The sequence below is a fragment of the Anabrus simplex genome, chromosome 4 (genome assembly GCF_040414725.1).
Source record: "Anabrus simplex isolate iqAnaSimp1 chromosome 4, ASM4041472v1, whole genome shotgun sequence".
Classification (NCBI taxonomy): Eukaryota; Metazoa; Arthropoda; class Insecta; order Orthoptera; family Tettigoniidae; genus Anabrus; species Anabrus simplex.
The window spans coordinates 4,108,883-4,133,277 of NC_090268.1; the positions used below are offsets into that span (position 1 = coordinate 4,108,883).

General features: G+C 39.7%; 1 protein-coding gene across 2 annotated transcripts in view; it reads right to left on the reverse strand.

The window, feature by feature from the left end:
* Positions 1-14,541, reverse strand: part of LOC136871570 (uncharacterized) — a 58,337-nt gene extending 43,796 nt beyond the window's left edge. For both annotated transcript variants that reach the window (XM_067144993.2, XM_067144994.2), the window contains exons 1-4: positions 14,426-14,541; positions 4,109-4,188; positions 3,863-3,969; positions 3,466-3,691 (exon numbers count right to left, since the gene is read on the reverse strand). In XM_067144993.2, the coding sequence (XP_067001094.2) occupies positions 3,466-3,691; positions 3,863-3,969; positions 4,109-4,188; positions 14,426-14,531 (519 nt within the window). In that variant the 5' untranslated portion in view covers positions 14,532-14,541. The remainder of the gene's footprint in view (positions 1-3,465; positions 3,692-3,862; positions 3,970-4,108; positions 4,189-14,425) is intronic.
* Between the last annotated feature and the right edge of the window lie 9,854 nt (positions 14,542-24,395).

A 24,395-nucleotide genomic window follows, 5' to 3' on the forward strand; every position in this document is an offset into this window, starting at 1 on the left:
AGTCTTAAGAGGGCGGTGGATGCGTTAATTGATTTCTCATTCATGATTACAAAGACATCGTCAACATATCTGGCCCAAACGAGCCTTCAGCATACCTATGTCCAAGAAAGATCTAAAGAACGAACTCAACACAATCCACGGAATCGCAAAATTCAACGGCTTCAGCAACCATTTTATAGAAAGGATAATCAATAAACATAAACATCGCCCAAAAGCTACCCTCAAAAAAGAAACAACTAAACCTCTAACATTTTTCACCTTCACGTTCAACAATGATATCTACAAGTTAACCAATATCTTTAAGAAACAAGGCGTTAAAACAGCCTTCAAAACCAACTATAAGAACATGAACGTTTTACACAATACTTCACACATCAACAGGACCAGCAGTTTTTTAAAATCAGGAGTTTATAAGATCAAATGTAACACCTGTGGAAAAACCTACATCGGGCAAACCGGTAGAAACTTCAATATCAGATACCACGAGCACACGAACGCAATAAAATACAACAAGTTTTCAGCCATCGGCCAACACATGCAAGATTATAACCATAATTTCACCAATATCGAACAAGACATGGACATCCTCGTATTAGCAAACAAGGGCCCTTTACTCGACATAATGGAAAATTACTACATACACTTAGACCAATACTTTAATGCCAGTCACAATCTCAATGAAATCTCAGAGAAACCCAACATACTCTTCGATCTATTTATCACTTTCCTCAGAAACAATAATGCAGCCAACCAAAACTCAATCCTAAATTTAATCAAAGGTACTTTTCCGAGACAATTACCCTTTCTCCCGCACCCTTCAACCCCACCTTAAGCCCTCTTCCCCTCCTAAACTACCTCCACTCTTCCTAAGCCATATATAATTTTATATATGTCATTTCACATTGCATTCTTCATTATAAGGACTTACTGCTTTCCAAGATTATACAATTTTTTACAACACTAAGACCCCTTTTATACTTTGTTCCAAACCTCTTATGTACATTCCTTGTATATTTATTAGCTATTACTCACCTGTCCCGTACTAACATCTCTTTTCATTTACCACATTCACTTGTTATTCCAGAATAATCTTACTGTTAAAATTAACATGTTCTTAGGATTTCGTCAAGAGTGATCTTTGCTTTGATGTGGCTGATGATGACCCCTAGATGGGTCGAAACTAGTTCGATGTAATTTTAAAATATTGTGAATATATTTTGTATTGAATAGGTGGAAACCTTTACTGTGTTACTCATATGTTATTCTCAGTTCAATACGGACCAACAACATGAAATTTATAACCCTTAATAGACTGGATTGCCCATTATGCTACGCACAATAATTCCATAGTGTACGTGTGACGTCCAGTCTTATCCTCACAGAGCCAGTACGTACACTTACGAGCAACGTCCACTTCACAGCAGATGTTCAAAGCGACCACCTTGCATTTGCAAACACTTCGCCACTTACTGGAGCATACTTTGCTGGACCCTACGCAACACACCTGCATCCACCATTGCCGATGCAGCATTCACACAAACTATTAGATCTTTTACATCCATGGGTGGAGTACAATAAACATGTTCCTTTAAGTGTCCCCACAAAAAAAAAATCTAGTGGATTAAGGTCCGGGGAACGTGGAGGCCAGAACATTGGACCTCCACGACCAATCCATTTCCCTGGAAACGCTTCATTTAACCAGTTACGTACAGTCATTCCAAAGTGTGGCGGTGCACCATCATGCTGAAACCACAGATGTTGCCGAACACCAGTTGGAACGTTTCCTAAAGCGTCAGGCAAAGTATTGCCCAGAAACATATGATAAAGGGGTGGATTCAACTTGTCCGACAATAGGTAAAGGCCTAAAAGCACTCCTTCCATGATCCCAGCCCACAGGTTTATGCCAAAGCGTGCCTGCAAGCCACGTTCACGGGTGACATGTGGGTTGTAGTCAGACCAATAATGGCGGTTGTGATGGTTGAAAAACCTTGCCGAGTGAAGCTACATTCGTCACTCTATACCACATTCTTTATAAAATGTTCATTATCTTTAACTTGTTGCAAAAGCCATTCAGAGAACTGTACTCGTTGAATGCGGTCTTCTGGCCGCAGGTGTTGAGTTAACGTGTAATGATGTGGATGCAGCTTTTCGTCGTGCAACACATCAACAACCAGTGTCCGAGATACCTGGAACTGCCTTGCAATATCACGGGTACTTCGCCAAGGTGATTGGTGAACGGCTTCAAGAATGTCGTCCTCTGTTTGTGGAGTACGTCTAGTCCTTGGATGACCTCTGTCCACTACTTGTGGAAGAAGATTACCAGTTTCCCGCAGGCGTTGGTCAAGGCGACGAAAAAGTTTCTTATCGGGATGGCGCCTTTGAGGGTACTGTGCTGCATACTCATGAGCAGCAGCAGAAGCTTGGTTATCAGATGCACCCAACACTAAAAGCATATCGACATATTCGCCGTTTGTGTACTCCATCAGGAAGCCGCCCTACAAGCACTTGACAGGACCAGTTGTGGTTGTGCACTGCGTGGTTAGTCGACTCATGGATTCAGTTGAATGGATCACATTGCCATGTGACAACAGGATGTCATGCTTACAAATGCAGTTACAGGACAGGAACTACTGAACTGACATCACACACACAAAAGAAAAAAACCCAACCTGACATATATTCGAGCCACAGCTCCATGGTGCATGTGGGTTTGTCAACCCAGCCATCTACTCAGTGAGCTGCGACAGCGGGTACGGTAGAGCGGGATGATGCACGTTTCTCTATTACATTCTGACGCGCTGCAGGATGTGACAGTGTTGCTAGCTTCTCGTTTGCAACTAGTTTTCCAACAGCACCAGATCCGATTTGGCTATAGAAACTTTTGTCTTGCAATGGGATAAGGAATTGCGTGCCGACCTCAAAGTGCGGCATTTTTTGTTCACCCTGTATATTTATAAAAATGTCTCCATCTACGACAATTTCACTCCAACTCCCAAAAGTGAAACATTTCTCCCGAGCGCTTGTGGCATTTTACAAGCGAAGAGACAACTTGCCCATATTATGCGAAGTCCTACCTACTTAATATGAAGTAAATCTCACAAATTAATAATATAAGGAAAGAGAAAAGGCAAGCGGCGAAGGAGACTAAAATTGGTCCGTATAGCCTACAAGGTAAAAAAAGCAAATCGATGGCACTGCTTACCGTAGTGCTCATTTCACAATCCAAGCTCGAAATGCTAAGAAGCTTTTGCTTTTTCCTGCATACTTACTTTCAGTGTGTGCCTCTTTCTCTTGAATCTTCCCTCACGTTTCACAGGCGGTGGCGTATCTTTTCCAATGGAGGAGGCTGGTGGGGTGTTTTTCTCTACGCTGCTTGTCATGTCCTTACAAGCTACCTCCAGTGCCTCTTCGCAGTGAGGTCTGTTGAGAAAATTGAGAGAGAGAGAAATGAAGGAAGCAGCCTACCTCAGGAAAAGTGCCGTTGAACTCATTCATATCCTCTTGAAACTCCAGAGGTATCATTTCTACCACATCAGTAACGTCTTTACAGGGACTGGGAGGTTTTGGCTCACCCCCCGTTTGGGATACAGCTTGGCGATGTTCTGACAGGACTCTCTTTGCTTCTAGCTTCATGCATCGCCACTGTTTCAATTCGGGCAGACACCTTTCTTGTTGATTGAGCTCCATAAATCTTCAAATAAAACAGAGCAAATATTAAAACGTTAACAATTACAATGGCGAAGATTCAGAAACAACAGTAACTTATTACAGTAAATGCTTATCTTATGAGAATAGAGTTCATACTGACATTTCCTCCTGGGATATTTTGTACACATATTAAAAGAAATATTTTAATGCTCACTTCTTATAAACCGTGTTCCAAGCAGTGATCTTGGACTTGTTGGTGTTCATATCAGTCCTCTTGGATTCTATAATTGACGCATATTCATTAATTTCTTTCGACAAATTCTGAAGAAAGGAAAAAAAAAAAAAAAAGCACATGATTTTCTTCACATATCACTCACAGACATGAAATATGGTTGCTGCTAACTTTTTCTGCAATTGTTATAACTCTAGTTTAGCACATTTATAAATTACAATTGCTTACCTTTTTCATACTATCCCAATTAGGAGTTCTTGATCTTTTCATAGGCTTTTCCATTTCTTTCGTGGCATTCATTACACAAGCTAGCAGCAGAAAAGTTAATATCAATATAAGCCAATTTCCTGCTGTCTCATTTCGTGCTGCCACTGCCTTTTAGATATGCCGTGCTACTACGCAACTTTTCGGAAAGTTTTGCTCGTAGATAACCAGCAGAAGCAATCATAAAGGCGGTGAACGTGCGAAATACGTCAGTGAACTGCAGGAAGAGATTCCTACTACTTGCAACGAGTGTATACATGCTGTATAGTAATACAATGAGTATACCACGTTTATTAGTAAGAAAAATATACAACGCTTATACAGGGTTTATTCACTGTATAACTATATAAGTGTTAAACAACTGTATAAGAAAGTTTTATTAGTAAGACGGTAAGGTTTACAATAGGATAGGATAGTGTGTGTGTTTTCACCTGTGGATTTAGAGTGAATAAGACTTCCACACTGAGAGAAGTGGAAGACCTCACTGTCACAGCTGTCACTAATGTGACAGCCAACGGTAGGCCATGCCCAACAAACAATCACTTCAGCATGGGAACAAGAGGGGACCATTACCTAATAATATTGCTTGGAGATTTCATGAACTCCAGTTCTAGTGAGGAAGGGAGAGGCAGTGACCTGGACTTAAGGGAATAGAACCCTTCCCTAGCAATTAGCCCAACAGCCAGATGGGCAAGTAATTGTTTTCATTTACAGACAGTTCTTGTTTTTTTTCTTTGCAATTGTGATTTGTCATCAAGTTATGAACTGGTTATTTTGGCTGTATTTTTAATAAAATTATGCATTGCGACTCCCTGTATTAAATTATTCTGCTCTGCATCATACGCTCCGTTATATTCTTAGCATTGCAGTACCGTAGTGATTGTCACCAAGGTATGAACTGGTTATTTTAGCTAGTTTTTAAATTACACTTTGTAGGTCCCTGCATAGATTTTTGAACTTGACACCAAAACCCAGTGACTCTTTGAACTCTACAAACAGTACCCTACCTTTTAGCAATACTGTTTTTGGAAAATGTTGCATTCATAGGACTCCAGCAAGTCAAAGCCCCACCCCATCACCGCCTTTTTTTTTTTTGTGCTTTACGTCGCACCGACACAGATATGTCTTATGGCGACGATGGGATAGGGAAGGCCTAGGAGTTGGAAGGAAGTGGCCGTGGCCTTAATTAAGGTACAGCCCCAGCATTTGCCTGGTGTGAAAATGGGAAACCACGGAAAACCATCTTCAGGTCTGCCGACAGTGGGGTTCAAACTCACTATCTCCCGATTACTGGATACTGGCTGCAGTTAAGCAACTGCAGCTATCAAGCTCAGCGAAAGCCTTTCATTGTACCATATGGTAATATCATAACATTATGGCACAGGCCAGAGTAAAGTGTAGCTTTCACCGAAGTCCCAGTCTCATCCATGGCTGTGACAATGTGGAAGCTGCTTGGGTATGGAAGGTGCTGAGTAATGACATTCAGAGCACGACTAGTGCATCTGAGTGTTATGAAAGGTGTTGCTCATAGGGTCAGTCGTGCTGCAATAGCACTTTCTGACCCAGTGAGGAAAGCAATGGCAAACTACCTCACTCCTCGTCTTGCCTAGTACGCCTCATTTTGGTGCTGCCATTGGTTTTTGCAGTTTCCTTATAACCGCATAACTTTTGGTGGTGCTATTTGAGGATCCAACCAGCCTCTGGGCTGATGACCTAACAGGCACACATGTATTTTTAGAATAGTGGCATTCTTGTTTAATTTTAGTAGTGTTTTATTCTACACAATTGCTGTTAAGCAGGTTCATCAACAGCTGATGATGACCTATTTACAGGTCGAAACCGGTACTGTCTTTTAATGTAAATATTCTAGACACTTTGTAAAATAAAGTATTGATTAGGTGGACAACTCATCCTTCATATTTGTGTACTCAAATTATCAATACGGACATGAAGCTGATAGATTATAGTAAACTACAGCATACAAGTGTGTTGGCTATTAGCTTTGGTATGGAACTACTATGTTTATATAAGATGACTAAATATACAACAGATCCTATAAGAAATGTGCACAGTATGCATGAAGGTACGTCAAACAAAAAACTCCAAAATATGCTGACCTAAATCAAATGAACATTTAAGTTATAGGCATTTCTAAAATCAAAGGTCTACACCGTACATGTATTACCGAAAGACAGCAGTATCGGTTCAGGGAATGCTCGTATACTGAGCATTGCCATTGATTTTGTGGGCTTTAACACATGGCAGTGCTCCAGAGTGCTGTTAAGCTATTGCGTTAAGTGTTGCTGCAAGTTTACATGTTCTTTGTGAAGTGTAGGAAAGTGTATGTTATTTAAATGGCCTACTCCAAACTCAAATATTAAGGAGCTTCTTGGAAGACATTGGACTGACCATGTTTTTTCAGAAGGTGCATGTCTTCAGGCGATAAAGTATAATGAACAGGAAACATCAAGTACACAGGTTTTTGGACATATAATTCGAACAAGAATTATCGGTACCTTTACATGGTTACTGAGAATGTGACAAATCAAACAAATCAAATAACAGGCGCAATTGTTTAGAACTTGAAAATTTACTTGCTCAGAATGAATTGGTTATAAAGGATCATTTACAGTCCAAATCAATATTCAAAGGGACTTCAGCAGAGATTCGAAATGAACTTATTGAGGTACTACTAACTTCTGTTGATAACAGCAAAATAAAGTAAGAAATTCAAGAGAGTTCTTTTGTTTCAATTCAAGCTGATGAGGTCTAAAGGCCGGTCTCCACTGGTTAACATTGAACACCAACATGTTAAATTTAACATGTTACAATTGACATGTATATTGTGATTGTGTCTTCCAATTGACTTTGCATGTTAACTCAGAATGTTGAAGTTAACACATGTTTAACATGTTGGTGTGTTTTCCGCTCCAGGTGGAAAACGTCAAGTCAATTCGTTGTTCGTGAGATGTCGGCACAGCTTCGGCAACTTCCGTGCTGTTTCCATTCCAACAGATATTAAAAATTAAATAATTGAAAAGGAGGTTCAACCTATTCAATACATAAAAGAAAGAAATGTAGTAATTACATTCTTATTTAAATGGGACCGGTTTCGACCTTAGTCCAGGTCATCATCAGCCGTAAAAACATGTACAATGTTTATGAATATTGGAGAACGGTCAAATAGGTCAGTTTCACACTCTGTTAGGCACAAAGACACGACACCACATTCTGTCAGGCACAAAGTCACAACACTATCAACTAATATGCGAAGATCATAAATAACTTGAAGTCGCAGACGAATAGATTTGTAGTAGAAAGCCGCCAGCTCCTGGTGATCAGCGCGGCACATTCAAGGTCATGCGCAGTGGTTTGCTTTTGAAGCAATGAGCAGGATTTCTTTCTTTTATGTATTGAATAGGTTGAACCTCCTTTTCAATTATTTAATTTTTAACATCAATACTTTCAATACGGAACAATGAAATTTTTATCTTTAAATTCCAACAGATAGCCTAAACGACACAAACAACGTACTTCTCGTGAAGTAGGATTATAGTTACAACACTCCGCAATACTCATTCTCTTTGTTATAAGCTACAAATACAGTACACGCACGTATGTCGTTCTCTCTGCACTATACCGGTACTAAAATTTATAGTCAGAAATGGAGTGGAGCAAGGAGATTACTCTGGACTTAATGATATAATAGAAAGGCCTTGTTTGTGGGATGTCTCATCAAAGGAATTCAGAGATAAAGCGAAGAAAGTCGACAGTTTCCAGGAATTACATAAAACCAGCTTCATGGTCCGTATCGCACTTCAATAGATTCACAATTAAGTATTTATTTTCCACCTAGTCGATACAATGATTGCTTAAGGCAATTTTTAATGGTCAAAAGTGGTACATGTTTCGTATATTATCAACATCTTCAGCCACATAACACTGTTTAGATGAAAAATGTATAAAATTGACAAAGTAATGCTTTAGAGGAAGTGTCCTTAAAATTAACATAAGATTGTCAATCTCTGGACTCTTGTTTTTCATCTAAACAGTGTTATGTGGCTGAAGATGTTGATAATATACGAAACATGTACCACTTTTGACCATTAAAAATTGCCTTAAGCAATCATTGTATCGACTAGGTGGAAAATAAATACTTAATTGTGAATCTAGTTTCCAGGAACTCGAAATTATCTAAAACTGTTCCCGTGAGTGCATCGAAAGTTTATATTTCATAGTGGTTTGCTTTTGAAGCAATGAGCAGGATGAGGGGAGGAAATGTGCCTAATAAAACTGCATTTCTAAATCATAACAAGAAACAACAGTGGCAATAACAAAGGCTCTTCATCTTTCTGCTAGTGGCTTTACGTCGCACCGACAAAGATAGGTCTTATGGCTACGATGAGACAGGAAAGGCCTAGGATTTGGAAGGAAACGACCGTGGCCTTAAGGTACAGCCCCAGCATTTTCCTGGTGTGAAAATGGGAAACCATGGAACACCTTCTTCAGGGCTGCCGACAGTGGGATTCGAACCAACTATCTCCCAGATGCAAGCTCACAGTTGCGTGTCCCTAACTGCACGGCCAACTCGCCCGGTAATCCTCTTCATCTGAGTCCAATGTCCTTGTTTGAAAATACTAGACACCACCTAAATGTCTGGCTCCATGGCTAAATGGTTAGCGTGCTGGCCTTTGGTCCAGAGGGTCGCGGGTTTCATTCCCGGTCGGGTCAGGGGTTTTAACCTTCATTGGTTAATTCCAATGACTCGGGGGCTGGTTGTGTGTGCCGTCTTCAGCATTAGAATTTATCACAGGTAGGGCCCCATTCTCATAGACACGCAGGTCGCCTATACGGCGTCAATGTACAAAAATAATATGAGTCACCACCTTATCAATACACTAATTTATTTACTTCCAAACTGGTAAATAAGGTCAAGACCGGTTTTGACCCCTAAGGGATCATCTTCAGTTGACATACACAAAAATATCTACAAAAAATCACATATAATGATTAATGTTTAAGTTAAATTCAATTGTCATTAGAATGTGGTAGGTACATCTTAGTTTGGAAATATGTGTTATATGAGATTTATAGGTCTACTCTATTTGAGCTGTTATGTATATAGGTCCTATGTTCTCCTGCATATAGTGTCAAAAGTATTGCATTGAATATAATTCATCAATTTGACAAAATGCTAGTGAATTGATTACTATACTGCTAATAATAAGAGTTGGCATCTGACAGGTAAGGTTGGAGGGAGGACCACTGCACGTGCCATTTCACGATGTTGCCACATTCCAGCATTCCTTTCTACATACTCTTACCCCTCGCTTCCGGCTCACTTGTTCCCTCCTTCATTCTGACTGCTGTGATCTGTTGTAGACTACCTGGCCAGGCGGTGTCGTCCCATTTGCGATCACTCTTATACAATCAGGTTCTTATCAGTGACAGTGACAGGTTTGGCAACTCCCGGCAAGATGACCTGCCCTGAAGTGTTATCTCCATGGCAACCGCAGTCGCCCCACCCTCGTTTCCATGGCAACCACACACAGCCACTCCCTTTATCCCGCCTCGGCAGGCAGTAAACGGACCTCCTTCTAAGAAATGTCAGGCGCCAACTCTTATTATTAGCAGTATAAGATAGTAAAGTATGTACATTTTCTGGGAGGTACATGCTGTTCTACATGTTATCACTTTACAATTTATGAAGTAAAATTATTTTTGCATTTGTACACATTGATAATATTAAGTCCAATGTAGGGTCTTCAAGATGTACTATTGGACTGTCAGTATCCTAATTACATTTGAGATCTCAACAGGCAGCCACACAGAGTGCACGGTCTCAACATCTAACATACATTATTTTACAACACGAATGCCTCCACGGTACAACTAACGTGCAACTCAATCAGGACATATGACATTTAAAACGCACATCATCTCATAATAGTCACCAACCTAACCTGAAAAGACACGCGACAAGAAGAGAATGCTTTCTTAATAATATTCAGGATTTCAAGACAGCTCTAACAACAGCAGCAGCAGCCTACAAAATTGCCAGATATTACTATCAAAACATCACGCAATTCACTCGTAAAGCACACAGTACAAATATGTATTCGATCCTATTTATGTAAACATTCATATAATTCTAATGGACCAATTATATAGAACTACAACAACTAATCATAACAACCCGTAGTACTGTTGTCAAACTATGTTAACCCCATTTTACGTCTGAAGAATGTGCATATAGCACCACATATTAGTACTTTTAATGTAAAGTATTTTAACAGGTATCTCATACCAGTATTTTAGTCCTAAGGGTTCATTTTAACAAGATTTTTACATGCCTGCACCTAACAAAACAAACAGTGTCAAGGTACAACTCTATTTTAAGACGTAAAACAAGAATAGAAGGTGCTACAAACTTGTATTTTAGTATTAAGGATCCATGTCAACAAGGTACTATATACCAATATTTTAGTCATAAGAATCCAAATCAACAAGGTCCTTCTACATTTTTCATTTGACTGAACTATAAAAGTGAACAAGAAAACCTTATAAACCACTACATAAAATGTAATTAAGATACTGACAGTCCAATAGTACATCTTGAAGACCCTACATTGGACTTAATATTATCAATGTGTACAAATGCAAAAATAATTTTACTTCATATTGTGTAATATAAATTGTAAAGTAATAACATGTAGAACAGCATGTACCTCCCAGAAAATGTACATACTTTACTATCTTAGTAATCAATTCACTAGCATTTTGTCAAATTGATGAATTATATTCAATGCAATACTTTTGACACTATATGCAGGAGAACATAGGACCTATATACATAACAGCTCAAATAGAGTAGACCTATAAATCTCATATAACACATATTTCCAAACTAAGATGTACCTACCACATTCTAATGACAATTGAATTTAACTTAAACATTAATCATTATATGTGATGTTTTTGTAGATATTTTTGTGTATGTCAACTGAAGATGATCCCTTAGGGGTCGAAACCGGTCTTGACCTTATTTACCAGTTTGGAAGTAAATAAATTAGTGTATTGATAAGGTGGTGCCTCATATTATTTTTGTACAGTGATACCAATCAATACGGAAATGAAGCTTATAAATAATAGTATACGGCGTCAACTCGAAAGACCTGCACTCGGCCTCTTCGGAGGGCACACGCCATTATTATACCACCTAAATGTAGGCCTATTACCACAAATTGATATAACGAACTACCTGTAACGGTATATAGAGAAAGGAAGTCAAGTTTAACATGTTTATTAAGTGTGGACACAATGTTAAATGAAAAAGTATTCAACATTTAACGTTTAACATGTTGATGGTGTCATCAGTTACCATTGAACACTTTTAACATTTAACATGTTGTTGTTAATTGTTAATCAGTGGAGACCGGCCTTTAGATGTGTCTTGGAAGAGCCAACTAAGTCCAGTACTGTGTTCAAGATAGGATTTCTCAAATGTTAAAAGTGATGCAGGCTTGGAATATACATAAAAATGAAGTCTTAAGCCAAGCCTTCAAAGGTCACTGGATAACAGCAAGCCAACAAAGGGGTGCACAAAATATTGTAAAGGAGTTTTGCCCTTGTGCAATCATTACTCACAAACAAGCTGAATCTAGTGTTTTTATAATGATTCAAGGACAAGAAAACAAGTATGTTACAATGTTTTAAATATAACTGTTGTTATAATATTGTTATTTGTTGATTTCATTGTCTATCTTTAAACTTAATGTATACAGGGACATTACTTTATCTATGCAGGGGATTGTCGCTCACCTGTGCTCTGAGCTCGTCTCCCGACAAGCACTTTCCTGTAATGCGCTTCTTGGCACCATAAGTTCCTCTCCTTTGCAGTCTGCCGAGAGCTTTATCAGGGCGAGGTTCAGTTTAGTCAAGTGTTCATGTGTTTAATGCTCAGTGTGTTGTTCCAATGCCATTTTCATTATGAGTGTGTGTGTGTGTACATAATACCTTCAAGAAGTATAGAAAATCTTGTGCGAAAGCACTATGACTCAGTGTTGGACGAGCTCTGGCTGCATTACAGCGAAGTGCTTGGCAGGAGACAAGTTTGCAGCGCAGGCGACCAACAATCCCCTGCATAGATAAAATAATGTCCCTGTAGGAGTAATATTAGATAAAGTGCGCAGTTGTCTCCTTCCATGATTTGTTTCTAGCACTAGGGTGTTTAAACTATAGCATTCCCATATTTTATTTCATGCAACACCACTGCCAAAAGGAAAGTTTAGAAGAACTGTTCAAGATATACCCTGCAACATGTGCCAGGCTTGTGAGGTCTACCTTAAGTCTTATGGTTAGTCTACAAAAAACTCACTTTATGTGGGCTGGGATTGGTTTACTTTGTTATGTTCCCTGTATATGTTGATGATGCTTGTTGTTTAAAGGGGTCTAAGATCTAAGGACATCGCCCGCCCCCCCCCCCCCCCCCGCGCTGTATATGTAACATTATAATTAAATAAAGCTTACGGGTAATGACCTTAAATATTGTTAAAATATCTTTGTACCCCATGTACCTATTAAATTAAAAGATGCATTCTATTTTGACCAACAGTATACTATGTATGACGTTATACCGTATGTATTCGGCATTATGCAGTTGCTGATCCTGAATAAATAAATAAATAAATAAATAAATAAATAAAATATTTGTGTGAACAAGAAAGTGACATACCACTTCATCAGGAATACGTCTTAGGCTGCTCGTCCACTGGAAGCGACTACACGCGATTATGAGATCAGGCGACTTCACGCGACTATAGCCGACAAGCGACAGATCCCCCTCGAATGGGATTTGCTGCTTGTAATCACCTGTACTCCACGGTTCCTCCAAGCATCCGGTTGTCTGTCGTCATATGTAACATTATTTTTTATAATTACTACCAGTACAGTATCAATCAACGTCTGTCATGGATGTAGATAATGAAAAGTTATAAGTGTAGTTTGTTAAAGAACACCCCTGTGAAATACGAAACAAACACACTATCATTCTCAAGACACACAAAGCAAAATAGGTATGGTCGAAAGTTGCAGAGGAAGCGGGTGTTGATAATGATAAGTACTCTTATTAAATTATTATTAAATTATATAATATGACGGGCTGACTCAAACGGCATAGCGCTGTCCTTCTGTGCCCAACTTAACAGGTTTGGTCCTATGGTATTTGAACGTGCTCAAATACGTCAGCCTCATGTTGGTAGATTTACTGGTACATAAAAGAACTCGTGCAGGACAAAATTCCCATACCTCGCTGTCTCCAAACACCATAAAAAGGTAGTTAGTGGGGCATAATACAAATAACTTTATTGTTATTATTTCAACGCGGTTACATGTACAGTTCCTGTTATATAAAATGGAAAGGAAATTAAAAAAAGCACATTTAAATGGAAACAGTACCTAAAAATGTTCTATTATTCGGTTTATATTCACAGAAGTATGCTAGAAATTTGTCTATGATGCCATAAGCAGTAGTAACACTTCTGTTTTGGCTTAGTGAAGCAAATCTGGTTCTGATTGTGACTGTCGATGTAATCATGCTACAGCTTGTTGTTCACCTTCTTTAATAATTGTAATAACTTGACAACGCCTATTATAGAAACTCATAGAGACCTCTATGGAGTACAGATGCCAAATGACAGTCACGTGAAGTCGCCTACAGTGGACGACCCCAGTCGCGTATAGTCGCATGAATCAAAGTCGCCCGATCACACAGTCGCTTCTAGTGACGAGCAACCTTACTCCTGCCGAGCACAACTTCATTTTAAAATGTTAAAAGAGAAAGAGTATGTCAGTTCAAAGTATCCGAGGAAAACAGCGAGAGGTGAAGAGGGAAGGATAAAGGAACAAAACGCAGGAGCCTACCCAGACTCGTTTACGAGTCCTTCGATCATTAGTAGTTTGATGTCCTTCGCGATCCTCTCAGATATAGAAGCCTTGAACATCGACGTACAGTAAGATTTCTCCAATCGAAGGTTAATTAAGCCCGAAGAACCTAAACACTGCAAACATAGGTAACATGTCCAAGGTGTAGTGACATTATACTACAAAAAACTAATTTGCGAAACAGACATATATTACGAGAAAGAGAATCCAGATATAATAAGTAATAGTACATGCTGAACTGTAACACCTTTCAAGTTGTTAAACAAGGACATGGTCCAAATTCTCTTGAAATACTACTTTTACATAAGAAAAAACTACATAAAATACTGATTTTTCTACCATATTCAGACGTTTCACTGTCATTTCCCATTTCTTCAGAGCTCTCGTTCTCTTGCTCATATTCTTCTGGTCGTCTTGTATCGTCGATCATTTTTTCCTCTTCCATAGCACGACGGCACGAGACTCTGTCGATTGTCATTTGCTCAGATGCATTAATGGTCGCCAACCAACAACTTAGTCATTGTCACCAACATTTGTTAGAAAGTAATCATTGAAGACTGTTCTGTTCGTGAAGTTGATTTGGGGGTTTACGTTTTCCTTGGCAACCGTAGAGAGGTGTTGTTTGAACTTCAGCAAATAGTTTGAAGTTTATTTACTGGTATATTTTGAAGAACATTGTGCCTCCAGTCGCTACCTAGTACTTACACATTACGATACGCTTAGTCGTGTGCTCCGTGTTTTCAGTATTTGGTTGTGAGGATTCTTTTTTCTTGTTTTAGTGCTAGTGCCGTGTGTTATTATGGCTGCCTCCAGTGGAGGTGATAGCCTTTTGTTAGGTGATAAGTTAGTTGTCGCGCAGTAGGAAGAAGTTCGGATGCAAGACGAATCTTCTGGAAACCTGGCAGCTCAATCAATTTTGACAGACTCACAATTATCACATAATTCTAATTCTAATGCATGGTGACAATGTACTGCCGCCTATGGAACGTGAACAGTATTCCCATTCACACCTTGGACCTTATATTGTATACGTTGAATCTCTGGAAAACAAAAATTTAGGGCAACTCCATCCTATGGCCCTTGGGAGACATTTTTATGAACGTAATATTTCCGTCCAGTCTATCTCCCGTAAAGGTCGTAATCGCCTACAAATAATTTTTAATAATGCGGGGCAAGCCAACGATTTTCTGTGCCACCCTCTGCTCACATCTCTACATCTTAAGGCATACATCCCGTCTTCTAATATTTTTCGTGTGGGGATTATTCGAGATGTGGATAAGAACCTTTCTGAAGACGACATTCGACTTTATCTTACTTCAACCGTACCGGTTAAAGCAGTACAACGTCTCAATCGTCGCATTGTTTCCAATGATGGTGTTGGTTATGTCCCCACTGGGTCAATTAAAATTACTTTTCGAGCCCAAAAGTTGCCTACACAAGTGTCTCTTTTCCAAGTCTACTTGCATGTTGAGCCTTTCATTTTTCCCCCTGTTCTCTGCAGAAAATGCCTCCGATATGGTCATACACAGGCCCAATGTCGTGCACAGGTAGCACGCTGCGGGAAGTGCTCAATGGAGCACGCCACCGATCATTGTACATCTCAGATTGCAAAATGTGTGTATTGCAAAGGCCCACATCCAACGGGAGCAATAACTTGTCCGGAACACAAATATCAACAAGAGATAAAGAAGGTCATGAGCACGGAACATATCTCATTTCAAGATGCTAAGAACAAGACTTCCCTCCCTCATTATCATCCGTCTCAACACCCCCAGGATTCCCCCCCCCCCCTGGTACCAGAACAAGTCTCTTCTTCCCCTGTTCAAGATTTTTCTAGAAAACGTAAATTTACACAAGTAATCCAGAAATCTGCCCCTCCGCCTTTGACTCCGGGTTATGATAGAACTGGTTATCTTGCCTTGGTACGCCCTGACCCTGGTTCTACGGGCCGGGTTCCATTATCTTCTCCTCCGCCTGCTACAACATCATCTTCTCTTCCCACAGCATCACCTCCCTCTACTTCGGGTCCTAGTTACCCGCCCCGATCCCACGACTCGCAACTGTTAATGCAAAGAAACCAAGTACATCAAGAAATCCAACAAATCGTATTCTTGCTTCTTCAGAATGTGGGAGGAGAGTCTCCCATTTCACCGGTAATTTATCAAGTACGAGATCGCATCGCTCATATCCTTACCCTATATGATACGCGTTTTGCAGTGGAACGCTAGAAGTCTTTTTCATAAAAAACATGAACTATTAATTCAGGAAACATGTGCTAACATCATTATAATACAAGAAACGTGGTTTTATGCAGACACTCTTTTTCATCTTCCTGAGTTTCGTGTCGAACGCCTTCATACTAATGGAAGTGAAGGCCTTGCCATTTTTATTCATAAGTCTATTCCATATGTCCCCTTTCCTCTGACGCATTGCATTCCAAATACTCTTGTTTTAGGTATTATCGTGCGAAATATATATTTCATCAATGTGTATTGTCCTCCTGATGTTTATATCTCTACCTCTCACTGGTCCCACTTCCTTACCCAATTTGATTCCATTGACAATGTTTTTCTCTTTGGTGATTTTAATTGTTCCCATACTGCCTGGGGTAGTTCTAAAGATACATCTAAAGGGACAAATTTTCTTACGGCATCTCAATCCCATCACTTTACCCTTTTAAATGACGGGTCCCCAACTCGACTCACCCCTCCTGGTTCACCCCCTAGTTCTGTTGATCTTTCGCTCTGCCATGACCACATGACTCCTAATACCGTGTGGCATATACTCCGTGACACTCATCTGAGTGATCATTTCCCTATTCTTATTTCTTTTGGTGTTTGTAAACCACCCTTTTCCTCATCCCCACCCTCTCAGGTCAGTAATATTCGGTCTTTCCGAAATTTTGATAAACAATCGTATTGTAGTTTCCTTCACACCCATTTCCTTAAATACACCCCCAATACCTTAGACTATCCTACCCTTCTACGCATTCTCTCCTCATATGTTGAGACTTTCCATCCATTCAAATTTATCCCCTCCCTCTGTCCCCGTCCTTATCGAGAAAATACATTGGTCGGACGACGAATGTCACAAGTTAATACTGCGGCGAACAGCTTTATTTAAATTGTATCGTAAGAATATGACGCTAGCTAATTATTTAACATTGAAACGTCATAATGCATGTATCAAACGCATATTTAATGCAAAGAGACGCGAGTCTTGGAAGCCCTTCATCTCCTCTCTTAATCATCGCGTATCTGCAACATCCCTTTGGAACGCCATTCGCGCACTCACCCGTGTTACTTCTGTACACCCTGCGCATTCGATTATTCTGCCTAATGTCCTTCTTTCTTTTCTATATACTATAACACCTGACTTCACAATTCCGCCTCCCTTTTCTTCCTTCCGTCCCATATCCCCCCAATTTTCTGTTTTACTTCAACCCATCCAACTGTCCGAATTACAGTCCGTTTTACAAGCAGTTCGTAGTTCATCTCCTGGTCCTGATAGTATCACTTACACTATGCTCCGACTTTCACCCCATACCGGTCTTCTTGTTTTACTTTCTCGTTTTAATAATATCCTTCTCACCTTACAGGTACCGACACAGTGGAACAACTTTCATTTAGTCCCAATTCTTAAACCTGGGAAAGATCCCTCTTCTCCTTTAAGTTATCGTGGCATTGTTTTAAATTCCTGTGTTAGGAAACTTTTTCAAAAAATTCTACTACGGCGTCTTCTCTGGGTTATGGAGAAACATCAAATCCTTCCTAAATATCAGTATGCCTTTTTTAAAGGACGTAGCACAAAAGATCCACTCAATATTTTGTTGACTGATCTCCTACTAGTTAGACATCGTAAACATAGCACTATTACTGTTTTTCTTGATATTCAAGGAGCTTATGATTCCGTTCCTTTACACCTATTATGGTCTTGCCTTGATTCGCTTGGTTTTCCCTCTGCTTTTATTTCTCTCTTAGAACGCCTATATACTTCTCGTACTCTCATTCTCAAATCCCCCTACCCCCCGTTTCCAGGAAGACACGTTTCGCATGGAGTCCCACTGGGTGATATACTAAGCGGTATCCTCTTTGCGCTTTATATGCGAGATTTAGAACGTATAATTACAAAGAACGCACGATTTTTAGCTTACGCAGACGACTATGTTTTATACGTATCACATGATAGTGTTGATGTGTGTAGGAGAAAAATAGAGTGTGTCCTTCATGAGGTTGCTCTCTGGTTACATGAATATGGCTTCTCACTCTCGCCTTCCAAATGTGCTGCAATCCTTTTTACCCATACTCGCGCACCTAACCGTTCTCCTCTCCTTCTTGATCGTCTTACCATCCCCTTTGTTAATCAGCATCCCTACCTTGGAGTCATATTGGACCACAAATTATCATGGACTCCTTATGTGCTCTCTCTTCAACGTAAAACTGATCGTTTTATTTCTATATTACGTACGATCACCCATCGAAGTTGGGGCGCTGACCCCGTTACAGCTATTCTCCTTTACAGAGCAACTATTCGATCCTTACTAGATTATTGTGCTCTTTTTATCGACACCGCTTCTGCTACTACCCTTGCACGTTTAAATACAATACAATACCGCGCACTACGTGTCTGTTTAGGAGCACTTAAAACTACACCAACCAATGCCTTATTAATAGAAGCCGGTGAACAGCCTTTAAAGATTCGGCGACAGACCATAGCCGCTAAGTATGTCCTCAAACATTTTACTGTCACCCGGTCTCAGCTTATCCCCAAGCTACGACTTTTACATTCTTATTATTCTTCCAAATCTCCCCGTGGAAACCGTGTCCCTGCTTTATATACCGCATTTCGTTCTCTTATACCAAGAGAATTTGAGCTGCTCCGTTTACCCACATTGCCTTTATACTCTATCCCTTATGACAGTCAGTCCTTTTGTCCTCAAGTAATTATATCTTCTTCTGAATCATTTTCTTGTCTAACACATTCTACTCCTCTTTCCCCTCTTGCAACTAAACGTATTCGACTTTCCCTCTACATAAGGGAAGTGAGTATTTTTACTGACGGATCAAAATCAGCACACGGCGTTGGAGCAGCCTTTTATATCCCCCAACCGTATACTCTCTCTGAGTTTTCCCTCCCTTCTGCCTTTTCTGTGTTTACCGCCGAATTGTTTGCTATTCGACAAGCCCTCATTACCATCAGGTCACATGCTTATGATAAGGTTACGATTTTCACGGATGCACAAAATGTTCTGCATGCCTTATGCTCGCCTCTCTCTTCCCCTAATTGGTACTTATATAGCGTTAAGCATCTCTTATATATCCTTACTCGTTCTGGTATTTATATAACTCTAGTTTGGGTTCCCAGTCACTCTGGTATCATGGGGAATGAGACTGCTGATCAGGCAGCTAAACGAGCATCACAACAATCCCCCCCTCTTTTTCTTGCGATCCCCCCTTCTGATCTCATTCATGAAGTGCGGGATGTAGCATATCGACATTGGCAGTCCGATTGGAATGAAACGTAACGAGAAAAGGGATGTTTTTATCATCAATTACAACCTGTTATTCCTCTTAAACCGTGGTTTTATTATGGTACGTACTCTCGGCGCCATATCACATCTATTATACGTCTACGTTTTAATCATGCCCTTACTCCCCAATATAAAAATCGTTTTCATCTTCCTCCCCCAACTTCCTGTGCTTGTGGCTTGTCTGATACTGACAGTAATCACCTTCTGTTACAATGTCCTGCTTTTGATGTTCCCCGCCAGCGCTTCCTATCCTCTTTGCTTAATATGGGCATCCCCTTCCCCACAAGTATTTCGTGTTTATTATCCTCTCTAACTCCTACTCTTGTGAACAGCATAAATCACTTTCTTGATGATGCACATATTATATTATAATCCTCTGACATTCTCTTTATGCTCACTCTTCCATTGCAAAATGTTTATCATAATTTTGGTAGGATATAAATCTCTTTACCCTATGTCTATATGTTATCATCGTTTCTTGTGTGACTCCTATGGTATGTTTTTTCTATCAATTACATTTTAAAGTACAATACGAGTGATACATGTGTCAGTGTTAAAGTAATTAATGTTTTCGTGACTGGACGGCGTTAGGGAGGGCGGCAGGCAAATGAGAATATGATGAAATATGTAAGTAGTGTCAATGTATTGTGGGAAAGTGGGGTTAGAGTTGTAAATTAGAGTGATCTAAGAACTGATTTAAGATACGTATGATAGTGGGAGAGGGCTTGTAGACGAGACATGCAATTGACGAGGGGAGTGGATAATTGTATTGTATTAAGTTGGAGTACAGGCATCGGCGAGGAGAGTTGTACAATGGGCATTGAAAAAAGAGATGATTGATATCAGCATCTACAGATCCACAATGGCATAGGGGATGCGGTTGTAAGCGAAATCGAAATTTATAGAGAGGTGTAAGGGAATGATTAAAGCAAAGACGTATGATACTGATGATATGACGACGAGTGTAGGTGGCGTGTTGATACCAGAAAGTAGTAGGTAGTATGGGTTGGAGACTATGATAGAATTTGCCTTTCTGACATGCAGATATTGTCCATGTGTTTTGCCATATTTGTCGTTGTTGTGATTTGAGGAGAGATATGAAATCTATGGCTGGAACAGAAAATGTAGCTGGGGTTGTAGATAAGAGGGAAGCCTCTTTCGCTAAGCGCTCGGCTCGTTCATTGCCTGGTATGTTCTTATGTGCAGGTATCCAAATGAGGGTTATTTGGACACCTGATTGGTGTAAATTGAAGAGGATGTGTTTGACATTATAAACATACCAGTTCAGCGTAAACATGTTAGATTTGAGTGTTTGTAGCACGGAGAGAGAGTCAGTGAATATATTAGCAGATTGTATGGATGAATGTTTGATGTACGGTAATGTTTGTCGTATGGCAAGGAGTTCAGCCGAAAAAAATAGAAAAGTGGGACGATAAGTGAAACAATTCAGCATACTGAGTCTGTTCGTAATAAAAAGCAGCGCCGACACCACAAGAATTTTTCGATCCATCAGTATAAAAATTGGGACAGGCATTAGTGGACGAAATGCGAACTTTTTTAGAATGTACAGGAAAAAATGAAAGCCGGTAAGGGAGCATAGCAAAAGAAGATTCTTTAGAATGAATAATAGTAGGAGTATATTGAATCACGCCGTATGCCACAGAATAGTATGGTAGCACATGACTACGAATAATAGTAGATTTAAAAGGGGAGACAGACTCAAATGCCCAAATTAAGGCAGGGGCTCGGCAAGGATGTGTGATAGGTGGTGAGAATGATTGAGCGAGTAATTGTATTTTGGGTAGAAGGTTATTGGAGAGCACGAGAAGTCGTTTGAGGAGATACTTAGATGCTAGAAATCTGCGTCGAAGGAGAAGAGGAGGGTCACCAGTTTCAACTAATAAGGCATTAGTAGGTGTGGTAGACAACGCACCAAAGCAAACTCGTAGTGCTTGATTTTGAATTGTGTTGAGGGATTGAAGGGCAGATGGTGATGCAAGATCAATTATATGTGCACAGTAGTCGAAACGAGCACGGATGGTGGAGCAGTAGATTAATTTTGCTGTAGCAGGATCAGCTCCCCACGAACGACGTGTAATGGCTTTGAGGAGGTTAATATACGTGGCAGTACAGTTGCGTAGGTGTTGTATATGTTGGGAAAATTGTAATTTACGGTCAAGGATAATGCCAAGATATTTATGGTGCGAACGTATGGGAATTTCATAAGTATCGAACAGTAAAGGCTCGGAGTTGTAAACCCGCTTGGTAGTAAAGATTACTGCAGAGCATTTATCGGGTGATAAAGAGAACCCATGAGTGTGTAACCAGGACTGAACTTGAATGAGCAGCCGTGTTATGCATTTGCGAGCAACATCTACGTCTTTATGGGAAAAGTAGAGAACTATGTCGTCGGCATACATAAGAATTCGGGCAGATTGGAGGGCAAGTTGCTCGAGGCCGGATAAATATAAAGCAAACAGTATTCCACTGAAGATATCACCTTGCGGGATGCCGACAGTAGCTTGACGAGGGGATGGCGTATTGAGAGGAGGTTTGAAGATTAGAGTGCGAGACGTTAACAGATGACGTAGAAGAGTTATGAAAGTGGTTGGGATGCCTTTCTGTGTTAACACATCCCATAACATATTCAGGGGGACGGAATCAAAGGCACCTCGTATATCGAGGAAGACAGCAATAGTGTGTTCTTTTCGAGATTTCATTCATTTCATTCATTCATTTATTTCAATTAATTCCAACGAGCCTGCAGGCTCATACATAGGAATTGTACAGGACATTACATACTGGCGGGCACTTACACATCAAAATATAGTTTGTGTATATAAGATAATTAGTAAATGGTTGAACATATAAACACATACAACATATAAAATATGTACATCATCAATATGAGGATTACAGAGAATTATTTCTGACTGTATTTACATTTACGTAACATGAAAGTTGCAAAGGTACAAGAATGGATTATGGAGTATTTTCATTTACATAAGAGTTGCTGAAGTACAAGAATAGATTTCAGATTATTTACAATTACATAACACAAAAGTTGCAGACGTACAGGAATTGATTACAGAGTATTTACAGTATATATACATAACACAGAGTTGCAGAGGTACAAGAACAGATTACAGAGTATTTACATTTACATAACATAAAAGTTGTAGGGGAGAAGAATAGTTCCGGACAGTTTGCAAGGTTGTTTGGGAGAATGCCTTAAATGACAACTGATATTTTGATTTAAACAGCACTGTACCTTTCCCAAAAATAATGCTTGACTCTTTGTTTGAATTTTGCCAAAGTTGGTGCTGTTTTTATCTCCACAGGGATGTTATTAAATAACTGGATCGCAGAGAACTTCAAGCTGTTTATACCATATTTATAAGAGCAAACATTGTATAAGGCAAAGTCATTTGCATGCCTAGTACTATATGGATGGTTGTCAGAATTCAGAGTATATGTAGTGTTGTGTTGTATAAATTTATGTTTTATTTTATACATGAGTACAGCTGTATTGAATTCTGCACTCATGCTTAGGGGTTGTATTTTAGCACTTAGGTATAGATATTTTATTGGTGTTAAGTAGGGAAGATTAAGTATATTTCTAACAGCTCTATTTTGTACTACCATTAGCTCATTCAAGTCGGACTTCTTACAGCGCATCCAGATTACATTCAAATATTGTAGGTGACTATGAATTAAAGAGTAGTAGATGTGTTTTAGAAGATGTTGTGGGATAAGATAACTAAGTTTCTTTAAAATTCCTGCAACAGGTGTGATCTTTTTAGTAATGTATTCAACATGGTCTGTCCAGTTCAAGTTCGTATCAATCACCAACCCAAGATATTTGACAGTTCTAACTAGTTTTATTTCAGTATTTTGCATATATATTTTACTGTGTGGGATTTCATTCTGACCTTGTTTTGTCATTATCATATAATTAGTCTTTTGCACATTAGCTAATAAGATGTCTATTATAAGCATATTGATCGCATCCTGAGCATTTCGACCCTTACAGTAAGCATACTGATACTTGGGAAGGAGGGAATAATATTCTAAGTACCAGAGAAACCTTTGGAGCAGGAGTTTAAGAAATAGTTTGCGTATACAAGACGGCAAAATTATTCCTCTAATATTGTGAGGGGAGGTCATTGGACGTCGAGGCTTTGGAACCGGAACTAGGAAAAAAGTGTTCCACTCGGGAGGAGGAGTCGTAGTATGTAACACAAAATTAAAGTACTGAACAAGCACTTGTAGGGCTTTGGTCGGCAACTGTTTTAACATAGCATAAGAGATATAATCAGGACCGGGAGTGGATGATTTGCAGGAATTAAGAACGGACGTGAGCTCAGGGAGAGTGATGGGACGTGAAAGGACTGAACACTGACGAGTGGACGCAGAGATAGCTGGAGTATAAGGTGGAAGTGCATGATCTGGAGTGAGGGACCTTAGAAAGTCATTCAGAATAGTCGGCGGGATTTGAGGGCGTGGGACGTGAGTGGAAGCCCGGGTGAGAGCACGGATAGCATTCCATAATTGAGATGCAGAAATATGGTGATGGAAAGAGGATATAAAAGTTTTCCAGGCCTGTCGTCGTTTTTGATTGAATACACGTTTGATATGCGCAATATGATGTTTGAGGTGAAAGTAGTGTGAAGGGGTTAGAGTTTTACGATAAATTTTGAAGAGTCTCTTGCGTTTAAGGATTAATTGGTGACATTCACTGTCCCACCACTTTAATTGAGAGGCACCAGTTGTCATGGA